The sequence below is a fragment of the Monopterus albus genome, unplaced genomic scaffold, assembly GCF_001952655.1.
Source record: "Monopterus albus unplaced genomic scaffold, M_albus_1.0 scaffold260.1, whole genome shotgun sequence".
In the NCBI taxonomy this organism is placed as follows: Eukaryota; Metazoa; Chordata; class Actinopteri; order Synbranchiformes; family Synbranchidae; genus Monopterus; species Monopterus albus.
Window position 1 is genome coordinate 680051 of NW_018128140.1, and position 12588 is coordinate 692638.

Here is a 12588-nt window from a genome sequence, read left to right on the forward strand (position 1 = left end):
GCTGAACCAAGTTTGTGGAACAGCCTTCCATGTGAAATTTGGTCAGCCCTGAGCCTGCCTGGCATTTCCTAAATTGCAACTGAAAACTCCTCATTTTGGGCTCCATGGGTTTTACAGTGTTTCTTCTTTTGGTGATCATCATTATATGGCCTATTTTTATGACAATTTTAGATGTAGTATCTCTGGTGTTTTCTGATTTCTGGGTGTGTTATATGATTTTTATTGTTGAATTTTGTTATTGTTAAGGAATTTGTAACATTTGTTTGTTTTTTTTTAAAAGTGCTATACAAATAAAATTGTTATTGCTAAGACCTTGAGACTGTGTTTCAGTGTGAACTGTATATGTATATTTCATTAACAAGAAATTGTGTACCTCTGGGTCAGTGATCCCTTGGACACATTTTGGGCACTCCCAACAGCTAGGCAGATCTTTATTCACCACTCCTTCACCAACAATCTGTGGGGACAGATACAAACAAGTAGAAAAATGATAGATGAAAGAGACAAAAAAAGACAATGGGATTACCATATTGGGTCCAACCTCTCTGGAACATTTATAAGGTCAGGGGTTTAAATTCCCTTCATGATGCCAAATGTTCATAAAGTGGCTTCAGAAAGCAAGACCACATCAGTTCTGATGAACTGATGAAGCCTCTTGGATGAGAGGTGAAACGTCTTTGACCTAGAAATCTAAGTCCAGTTGATTTTCAGTATACATATTCAGGCTGTGGAATGTTGGTTCACTCCTCTTCAGCGGCTGTGCAAAGTTGCTGGATATTGGCAGGAACTGGAACACGCTGTCGTATACACTGATCCAGACCATCCCAAACATGCTCAATGGGTGACATGTCCGGTGAGTATGCTGGCCATGCAAAAACTGGGGTGTTTTCAGCTTCCAGGAATTGTGTACAGATCCTTGCATCATGGGGCCGTGCATTATCATAGTGCAATATGAGGTGATGGTCGTGGATGAATGGCACAACAATGGGCCTCAGGATCTCGTCACGGTATCTCTGTGTATTCAAAATGCCATCAATAAAATGCACCTGTGTTCGTTGTCCATAACATATGCCTGCCCATACCATAACCCCACCGCCACCATGGGCACAACGTTGACATCAGCAAACCGCTCACCCACACGACGCCATACACGCTGTCTGCCATCTGCCCTGTACAGTGAAAACCGGGATTCATCTGTGAAGAGAACACCTCTCCAAAGTGCCAGATGCCATCGAATGTGAGCATTTGCTCACTCAAATTGGTTACAATGACGAACTGCAGTCAGGTCGAGACCCCAATGAGGACGATGAGCATGCAGATGAGTTTCCCTGAGACAGTTTCTGACAAACACTAGCACACATTTAGATCGATTTGAGAGAAATAGGCCTTTTGTGTACATAGAACAAGTTGTAAATCTTTGAGTTCAGCTCATGAAAGATGGGGGCAAACACAAAAGTGTTGCGTTTATAATTTTGTTCAGTATAGTTAATATGGTATAGTAAATACAGACAAATTTTGGACACAACTCAGGGGGTGTGTATGTTGTACCGTGAGGCAGGCAGGGTGGACTATCTGTGCACAATTGGAACACTCCATCAGAGTGAGGGAGGGATCGCCCATTTCCTCCTGATTGGGCTCCTTGCAGATCTCACACACTGCAGACAGAGGAAGACCTGGCTGAAGGGGACAGAAGGTAAGTTACAAAACAGACGTATCCAATATATATAAATAAATAAATGAAGAAATCAGTTACTTACAGAAAGACACTGTCGTAGCACACAGGTCTGCTTGAGCTTCCCCGGTCCACCAAACTTCTTCATGTCTCTGCAGAAATTACAGTCTCCACACTCAGGTCTCATACAGGCTTCACAGCGCTTACACCTGCAGAGAAGGAAAGCCCAACAAATGGATTTTCTCCAAAGGCAGTTAATCATACACCTAAATAATTATACAATTGATTCCTTTCAGTTTGATTGTATTTGTATAGTGCCAAATCACCCAAAAATCATCTCAAGGTACTTTATATACAGTGCCTTGCGAAAGTATTCGGCCCCCTTGAACTTTGCGACCTTTTGCCACATTTCAGGCTTCAAACAAAGATATAAAACTGTAATTTTTTGTGAAGAATCAACAACAAGTGGGACACAATCATGAAGTGGAATGAAATTTATTGGATATTTCAAACTTTTTTAACAAATAAAAAACTGAAAAATTGGGCGTGCAAAATTATTCAGCCCCTTTACTTTCAGTGCAGCAAACTCTCTCCAGAAGTTCAGTGAGGATCTCTGAATGATCCAATGTTGACCTAAATGACTAATAGAATAGAAATACTAAATAGAATCCACCTGTGTGTAATCAAGTCTCCGTATAAATGCACCTGCACTGTGATAGTCTCAGAGCATCATGAAGAACAAGGAACACACCAGGCAGGTCCGAGATACTGTTGTGGAGAAGTTTAAAGCCGGATTTGGATACAAAAAGATTTCCCAAGCTTTAAACACCCCAAGCAGCACTGTGCAAGCGATAATATTGAAATGGAAGGAGTATCAGACCACTGCAAATCTACCAAGACCTGGCCGTCCCTCGAAACTTTCAGCTCATACAAGGAGAAGACTGATCAGAGATGCAGCCAAGAGGCCCATGATCACTCGGGATGAACTGCAGAGATCTACAGCTGAGATGGGAGACTCTGTCCATAGGACAACAATCAGTCATATACTGCACAAATCTGGCCTTTATGGAAGAGTGGCAAGAAGAAAGCCATTTCTTAAAGATATCCATAAAAAGTGTCGTTTAAAGTTTGCCACAAGCCACCTGGGAGACACACCAAACATGTGGAAGAAGGTGCTCTGGTCAGATGAAACCAAAATCGAACTTTTTGGCAACAATGCAAAACGTTATGTTTGGCGTAAAAGCAACACAGCTCATCACCCTGAACACACCATCCCCACTGTCAAACATGGTGGTGGCAGCATCATGGTTTGGGCCTGCTTTGCTTCAGCAGGGACAGGGAAGATGGTCAAAATTGATGGGAAGATGGATGGAGCCAAATACAGGACCATTCTGGAAGGAAACCGGATGGAGTCTGCAAAAGACCTGAGACTGGGACGGAGATTTGTCTTCCAACAAGACAATGATCCAAAACATAAAGCAAAATCTACAATGGAATGGTTCACAAATAAACATATCCAGGTGTTAGAATGGCCAAGTCAAAGTCCAGACCTGAATCCAATCGAGAATCTGTGGAAAGAACTGAAAACTGCTGTTCACAAACGCTCTCCATCCAACCTCACTGAGCTCAAGCTGTTTTGCAAGGAGGAATGGGCAAAAATTTCAGTCTCTCGATGTGCAAAACTGATAGACATACCCCAAGCGACTTACAGCTGTAATCGCAGCAAAAGGTGGCGCTACAAAGTATTAACTTAAGGGGGCTGAATAATTTTGCACGCCCAATTTTTCAGTTTTTTATTTGTTAAAAAAGTTTGACTAGACACTACAGAGAGAAACCCAACAAATCCCTTTTCAGCAAGGACAGGGAGGGAAAACTCCCTTTAAAAGAAGAAACCAGGGGTCTTGGTTGGTAGCCACCCATCTTGATTGATTGGGCTGAGTGAACAGCAGAGAGGGGTATACACTTCTTTCTGCTAACAATTATAAACAACTTAAAATTATATTGGCTCCAAACACTTGGTATCACTGCAAGATTTCAAGACTATTGTAAACTCACTGGTGTATGATTCTTTTTTTATTTATTTTTGTCCTTAACATGCTTTGATTTTTGATACTGTTTCTGCAGTTTATTGAACATTTTATACATTGTTGTCTGGTTTTAGTATTATGTGTGTGTTTTATTATCTGTTACTTGTAATACAGCCATCTCACCAGGGCTTGAAAAAGAGGTTGTAAAATAAAGGTTAAATTATACAATAATACAAAATGAAACAATGAAGTTGAGGATCACCTAAAAAATCCATACAATACCAAAATGTCCTTGCGACGATTGAACATAAATTTGCTTATACAGTGTAATAAAGACATGTACATACACAAGTGCCATGTTACCTGACCCTGCGACGTCTCAGCACAGACATGGAAGAGGCTGGTTTCTGTGGCCGTGGGATGATGGGTGCAGAGGCTAGTTTAGGGCGAGGAGGAGGTGGTGGAGCAGGAGGCTGGTACCATGAGGGCTTGTGGAGGGAAGCATAAAAGTAAAGAAGAAACAATGAATAAGTTGTTTTTTTAAAGAAGAAAAGGGGAGGCAGCTAGAATAAACACAAGTACAATCATTGCATCCAAATATGTAGTATATTTTAAAGTGACAGAACATGACTACAGGCAGGAATGTCATTTTCACAACTTTTACGTACATTTTCATATGGTATGTGCTGATATTGCATGTGACACATTCTCCTCATGGAACAGGTACAGAATTTGCATTTTAGCTTTATGGAAAGCAAGATTATATTCCTGGAGTCTTATCATTATTTTTGCTGTAGCCAATTATATAATTGTGATATATCTAACCTGATAGTTTATTTACTATTTTGTAAATAATTTTTCTGGTGTATTGCTGGGACTATTTAGGATTGTGCTATTAATTCTTTTCCCTCTCCAGGGTCCATGTAGGGCGTAGCCATATTGACATGGAGAATCATGGATGTATTAAGAAATTAATACTGGGCCACAAGATGGTGCCCAATTCACTCTTGTGAAAGTTGCTCAGTGAGGCATTCTCAAGATTCCATACATCAGGATTCTGGGGCTAAAAATTACTTGGATGTTCTACACGCTTCCATACATACTTTATTAATCTGCAGTTGAAATTCTTCAGCTCTTTCTTTTTGGTGGCATCTCATTTGTTTTCCTGTGGACTATTAGAGTTATATTTCAGTTTAGTGTAAACTTTTTTCTTTTTTTGTAATATACTGTAGTTTTCAGCCGAGTCAAGTTGCAGGATGTGCTCATTCAGTCAGCTTTACTTAAAGTTTAACTAAGAGGGTCGACTTCATTTGGATTTTGTTAGAAATTGTTGCTTTTTTTTCTGGTTCATCATTTCATTTATCCCACTGATGTCTATAGAGTATTCAATAGCTTCATGTGACATATTGGTCATTTGTAAATACTTCTACATAATGGGTGGGATTGTGTACACAAGCACATACAGTATTGTTCAAAATAATAGCAGTACAATGTGACTAACCAGAATAATCCAGGTTTTTAGTATATTTTTTATTGCTACATGGCAAACAAGTTACCAGTAGGTGCAGTAGATTCTCAGAAAGCAAACAAGACCCAGCATTCATGATATGCACGCTCTTAAGGCTGTGCAACTGGGCAATTAGTTGAAAGGGGTGTGTTCAAAAAAATAGCAGTGTCTGCCGTTGACTGTACAAACACAAAACTATGTTGTACAAACGTTTTTGTTTCTAGGATTTAGCAATCCTGTGAATCACTAAACTAATATTTAGTTGTATGACCACAGTTTGTTATAACTGCTTCACATCTGTGTGGCATGGAGTCAACCAACTTGTGGCACCTTTCAGCTGTTATTACACTCCATGATTCTTTAACAACATTCCACAATTCATTTACATTTCTTGGTTTTGCTTCAGAAACAGCATTTTTGATATCACCCCACAAGTTCTCGATTGGATTAAGGTCCGGGGATTGGGCTGGCCACTCCATAACATTAATTTTGTTGGTTTGGAACCAACACTTTGCTCGTTTACTAGTGTGTTTGGGGTCATTGTCTTGTTGAAACAACCATTTCAAGGGCATGTCCTCTTCAGCATAAGGCAACATGACCTCTTCAAGTATTTTGACATATGCAAACTGATCCATGATCCCTGGTATGCGATAAATAGGCCCAACACCATAGTAGGAGAAACATGCCCATATCATGATGCTTGCACCACCATGCTTCACTGTCTTCACTGTGTACTGTGGCTTGAATTCAGAGTTTGGGGGTCATCTCACAAACTGTCTGTGGCCCTTGGACCCAAAAAGAACAATTTTACTCTCATCAGTCCACAAAATGTTCCTCCATTTCTCTTTAGGCCAGTTGATGTGTTCTTTGGCAAATTGTAACCTCTTCTGCACATGCCTTTTTTTTAACAGAGGGACTTTGCGGGGGATTCTTGAAAATAGATTAGCTTCACACAGACGTCTTCTAACTGTCACAGTACTTACAGGTAACTCCAGACTGTCTTTGATCATCCTGGAGCTGATCATTGGCTGGGCCTTTGCCATTCTGGTTATTCTTCGATCCATTTTGATGGTTGTCTTCCGTTTTCTTCCACGTCTCTCTGGTTTTGCTCTCCATTTTAAGGCATTGGAGATCATTTTAGCTGAACAGCCTATAATTTTTTGCACCTCTTTATAGGTTTTCCCCTCTCCAATCAACTTTTTAATCAAAGTACGCTGTTCTTCTGAACAATGTCTTGAACGACCCATTTTCCTCAGGCTTTCAAATGCATGTTCAACAAGTGCTGGCTTCATCCTTAAATAGGGGCCACCTGATTCACACCTGTTATTTCACAAAATTGATGACCTCACTGATTGAATGTCACACTGCTATTTTTTTGAACACACCCCTTTCAACTAATTGCCCAATTGCACAGCCTTAAGAGCGTGCATATCATGAATGCTGGGTCTTGTTTGCTTTCTGAGAATCTACTACACCTACTGGTAACTTGTTTGCCATGTAGCAATAAAAAATATACTAAAAACCTGGATTATTCTGGTTAGTCACATTGTACTGCTATTATTTTGAACAATACTGTATAGGTTTACAGGCCAATATAGTATAATTTTCCTCCATTAACTGGAGTGCTCGTAGTTCACTTCAGTTCTGCGGATCGTAAAGGCCAACTGACCTCACTTTGTCTGGTGTAGGTTGAGCTTATAAATTAGCATTAACTGTCAATCTTGCTCCACTCATTTTCAAACCAGAGTTAAGTTTCAGAAACTCGTTTTATTATTTAATTTTTAGTTATACTGTTTCAGTCTGCCTTTAATCTTTTGCCGGTTTTCATTTTCTGTCGATAGCCTACTTTTTCCAGCTTGTAACCTCAAACCTCAGGTCTACCAGTGCAGTACAGTTTTGAGGGGCTGGGGTGGGAGTCTAAACATTTTGTAACTTCACACATAAAATAAAAGACATTTTCACCTTCACTGGCCAAAGAAGCATCACATACTGTAGCTACAATATCACACACCCCTGAATGGACCAAAGAAACCTCATGACAGCAGCACATGGATTGACTTTACCTGTTCTCAAAAATACCTGTAAGATGAAGACTGGGACATGTGCAGGCTTTGTATTATTTATCATGTCTCATAAGCTGCTTTCATATGTTTTTGTGCACCTATTTGTAAGCCAATTATTATGGGTGGATTTCAAATGGTTTTCAATGACTGCACTCCCCAGCTCTACAGCACTGCAGTAAAGTTAAAAAAAAAAAAAAAGTCAGATTTGAACACAAACAATGTCTCCTTCCAACTGTAGTAGGGTAGACGACAACGTACAACTTAATTTTCATCAAACCAAGCTGTCTTCCATGCTGGACAAATTGGTTTTATGTGCAACTGGCTGTAAGACAAGTGTGCGGGGACCATCTCCAGCTGTGGAAGGTGGCTTGGTTTGATGAAAATCTGGTTTTAACTTGGTGTCTACCTTATTATGGTTGGAAAAAGCACTGTATGTGTTTAAACAATATTTTGCTTATGACTTGTTGAGCTGTCCAACGTTAACGAAATCTCAGCAGCATCTCTCACCATCAACCATGCACCCCTCGGGGGGAAAGGAGACTCTACGGCAAGCACATACTCTGCGACATAATTTATGGCCTTTGATTTTATTACCGCTATATTGGTGAAGCTAGTCAGTCATCCAGGTCATGGATTTCTTTAGAAAAAATAAAATAAAGTTTGGCTGCCTTCAACTTAGAATCTCTACCTATACCCTTATTCTTATTATCATTACTAATGTGCTGGGTTTAAAGGGAATAGTTCTCACCCTCTTTGGCCACCTAACAATGGGTTTTCCAGTGTAGGAAAGTTTGGGATTATCACCAGCGTGTTCCTTTAGTAGCACCTGCAGCACAGCAGAGACAAGGGAGATGGGACAAAAAGCAGGGAAAAAAACAAACACTTATGTGGACAACATGAATATCAAGACAAGTTTTTCTTAATTACAGTACCAGTCATACCTTGATCTGTGTAATCAGTGCTGGAAAATCCTGCTGGCACACACTTCTTGTTGGAAGGCAGAGCCTCCAATTTACCCAGCAGATTGCACAGCCCCTCCAACTCAAAGGGAGTCAGATGAACTTTAACTGCAGCCTTGTCAAACTGCTCTGAAGCCTCTTCATCAGTGCCACCATCTCTCTCCTCTCTCACTTGCTCACTGGATTGGTCTAAGCCAGAAGGCTTCTTCAAGCCTAACAGAAAGAATGAGTTTCGCATTCTATTTAAAACCAATCTACAAAATCCAAGACTTGTCATGAAAAAGCTGTCTCCACACAGTGCCCCACCCTGGCATGCCTGTGTTCATACCAATGCCCAGAGTGTGTTTCTGAAACTCTGGTGTGAGATAGGAGGTCTTGGTCAGGCTGAAGATGTAACGCTCCAACACATACCAGCACATCTCATAATAGAAGGGGTGGCGAAATTTCACTGGAACCTGTTGGAGGTAAAAGGAGCATTTAGCTATTTCAAAATCCATCAATTCCTGTCCTTACTGGTAATGGATGACAGGATTCCCCCTCGTTACAAAAAATTATTTCCCAGGACATTTTAGTGACACAGGAACACAAAATAAATGACACTTAGTCTACTGTATGTGCACAAGTCTGGTGCATGATTGGAAACTGCTCTGATGATGATACAGTGTCTTTAATGCCATTTTTCCTCACTGACAAATTTAATCCACAACTCTCCACATTAAGGACTTTCAAAGGTATGACTATATAGGCTTAATGGACATCTGTGTGCACAAACACATGGATACAGAACAGATGAGATTTGTCATTGGTCACTGGATGAAATGAACAATGATAAACTTTGATAAATGCAAAAATTTTCCGGCTCCTACACACATTTCCTATGAACACACTTGCAAAACTTGTTCTATGCATACTTTGATAAATGAGGCCCCTGATCACATCAAGTTATATGAACAAAGGTGGTCATGCCAAATATTGATTTTCTCTTTACTGCACACATCCTCACTTTAATTTAGTCCCTAAATGTCTGCACAGTACAGTATGTTAATCCATAGCTGTGTAATCAGAGTGCAACAACTGCGGATCAAATCCATTTTGAGCCTTCCCACTCTTCAAGAAATTATTTTCAAGGACGCTGAAAAAGCTTAGAAGACGGCATCTGGACCTAGTTTTAGGTAGAAAACGTTTAACCTCTTATGCATGAGGCTTCATCAGTTCTCTCTGACTGGTGGTTAGCATGAGGTATTTACCAAACTGCGTGGTGTTTTAGTCCTTTGCCAGCCAACAATGTCCACTATTGACTGAGTTGTTAGGGTCTGGTATTGGTGAGTGTCGTTGCCCATCTTTGAACCCTCATGTGGACTGACACTTATTGTCCTGGTGTGAATTGGGGTGGAAATGTTTGGGTAGAGATTTCAAAACAGAGTTGTAAATGGATGAGGAGTTGTGTCTGAGTTTACCACCCCTATTTAGAGAGGGGTATTCTATTTCGGCAAAAACTGCTTCTTTGACTCCTCTCTCAAACCAGCAGTGTTCTCTGGAGAGGTTCTGGACTTCACTGTCTTTAAAAGAATCCCCTTTGTCTTTCAGGTGGTGGTGGACTACTGACTCTGGCCCACTGGGGTTAGGCCTGCTGTGTTGGGCCATGCACTTGTGCAGCAGCTGTTTTGTTTTTCCAGCGTACAAGTCATTACACTCCTGACCACATTTAATTGCATATACCACATCCTTCAGATATACCAGTCTCTGGGATATTGTGGTTGAGGAAAATCCTTTTCAGCTAATCTGATAAACCAGCCACATAAGGGATGACAGTGTTATCCCCTCTTGTTTCTGGTTTATCCCTGTTGGTGTTGAGCCTCTTCATTGCTTTGGCAAAGGCCCACTTTAAGTGAATTCTGAATGTGTAGTTCCTCCTTCTTGATCCCTTCTGCAGTTGTGGGCACTTCTTGGTAGTTGCTTCTTTCTTTGCAGCCTCTTCATGGTTCCCATTTGCCTGCGGGATCCCAAGGTACTTGTAGCTGTCCTCAACATCTGCTATGTTGCCTTCTGGTAGTACAATCCCCTCAGTTCTGACTACCTTCCCTCTCGCTGTTACCATTCGACCACATTTATCCAGTCCAAATGACATTCCGATGTCCTCGCTGTAGATCCTAGTGGTGTGGATCAGTGAGTCGATGTCTCGTTCACTCCTGGCCTACAGCTTGATGTTATCCATGTAGAGGAGGTGGCTGATGGTTGCTCCATTCCGTAGTTGGTATCCGTAAACGCTCTTGGTGGTGATCTGGCTGAGGGGCTTCAGCCCTATGCAGAACAGCAGTGGGGACAGAGCATCTCCTTGGTAGATACCGCTCTTGATGTTGACATGTGCAATTGGCTTGAAGTTGGCCTCTAGGGTGGTTTTCCACATTCCCATTTAGTTCTTGATGAAGGCTTCTAAGAATCCTGTCGATGTTGTACCGTTCCAAGCATTCCAGGATCCATGTCAATCCAGGCAGTGCACAGGTTGTTATGTCTGGGCTTGCAGTCTTAAGTGACTACTTTATCAACCAGTAGCTGGTGCTTTGCTCCTCTGGTGTCACTACCAATCCCTTTCTGGGCACTGCTCATGTATTGAGCCATGTGCCTGCTCATCTTAGCTGCTATGATGCTTGACAGGAGCCTCCATGTTGTGCAGAGGCAGGTTATTGGGTGGTAGTTGGATGGTACTGCTCCCTTCTGGGGGTCCTTCAGGATCAGGAATGTCCGGCCTTCAAACCACTCAGGGTGGATTCCATCCATTAGTAGCTGGTTCATTTGTCCTTCCAGGCACTCATGGAGTGAAGTTAGCTTCTTTAACCAGTAGGTGTGGATCATGTCAAGGCCTGGTGATGTCCAGCTCTTCATACTTGAGACTTAAAATCCAGTCAAGCAGTCTGTATTGGCATACATTTATATGATGATCTTTTCTCCAAAGCTGCTTTGAACGGTATGAAAAGCATCTGCCTGGATATTTACCTTTCTCTCTCCTCATCTGTCCCTCTCTGAGCTCTATCTTCCATCCCTAAACCATGTTCCCTCTATGGAGGTGACCAAACAGTTAATGGATTAAGATAGGCTAGTTATTTTTCAGGGACAGTTATAATGTAAGTTGTTTTTTTTTTTAAGCAAAGTTCTCAATAGTTCGCTGGTCAGTGCTTCATTTAGCGTCGCCACAGTGTGACTGAAAGCAAGACATACAGTATTGTTCAAAATAATAGCAGTACAATGTGACTAACCAGAATAATCCAGGTTTTTAGTATATTTTTTATTGCTACATGGCAAACAAGTTACCAGTAGGTGCAGTAGATTCTCAGAAAGCAAACAAGACCCAGCATTCATGATATGCACGCTCTTAAGGCTGTGGAGTGGAGTGGAGTGGAATAACAGCTGAAAGGTGCCACAAGTTGGTTGACTCCATGCCACACAAATGTGAAGCAGTTATAAAAAACTGTGGTCATACAACTAAATATTAGTTTAGTGATTCACAGGATTGCTAAATCCTAGAAACAAAAACGTTTGTACAAAATAGTTTTGTGTTTGTACAGTCAACGGCAGACACTGCTATTTTTTTGAACACACCCCTTTCAACTAATTGCCCAATTGCACAGCCTTAAGAGCTTAAGATTATTCTGGTTAGTCACATTGTACTGCTATTATTTTGAACAATACTGTACAGTGCCTTGCAAAAGTAATCATACCCCTTTAACTTTTCCACATTTTGTCACATTACAACCAAAGACTTAAATGGATGTTATTGGGATTTTATATGATAGCCTAACACAAAAGTATCGCATAATTGTGAAGTGGAAGGAAAATGATACATAGTGTTCAAGATTTTTTAAAGTAAAAGTGTGGTGTGCATACGTATTCAGCCCTGAGTCAATACCTTGTCAAACCACCTTTCACTGCAATTACAAGCTGCAAGTCTTTTGGGGTACATCTCTACCAGCTTTGCACATGTAGAAACTGCAATTTTTGCCCATTCTTCTTTGCAAAATAGCACCAGTTCAGTCAGATTAGATAGAGAGCATCTGTAAACAGCAATTTTCTAGTCTTTCCACAGATTCTCAATAGGATTTAGGTCTAGTCTTTGACTGGGCCATTCTAACACGTGAATATTCTTTGATCTAAACCATTCCATTGTAGCTCTAGCTGTATGTTTAGGGTCGTTGTCCTGCTGGAAGGTGAGCCTCCACCCCAGTCCCAAGTCTCTTGCAGCCTCTAGCAGGTTTTCTTCCAGGACTGCCCTGTAGCTCCATCCATCTTTCCATCAACTCTGACCAGCTTCCCTGTCCCTGCTGAAGAAAAGCATCCCGACAGCATGATGCTGCTGCCACCATGG

At 41.1% G+C, this 12588-nt stretch overlaps 1 protein-coding gene across 1 annotated transcript in view; it reads right to left on the reverse strand.

Annotated features, from left to right (window-relative positions):
* The window catches only part of kdm2aa (lysine (K)-specific demethylase 2Aa), a 63007-nt gene that overhangs the window by 22234 nt on the left and 28185 nt on the right, over positions 1–12588 (reverse strand). The window contains exons 10-16 of the mRNA XM_020621523.1: positions 8557–8683; positions 8226–8441; positions 8018–8118; positions 4063–4187; positions 1758–1881; positions 1549–1677; positions 374–457 (exon numbers count right to left, since the gene is read on the reverse strand). Of these exons, the coding sequence (XP_020477179.1) occupies positions 374–457; positions 1549–1677; positions 1758–1881; positions 4063–4187; positions 8018–8118; positions 8226–8441; positions 8557–8683 (906 nt within the window). The remainder of the gene's footprint in view (positions 1–373; positions 458–1548; positions 1678–1757; positions 1882–4062; positions 4188–8017; positions 8119–8225; positions 8442–8556; positions 8684–12588) is intronic.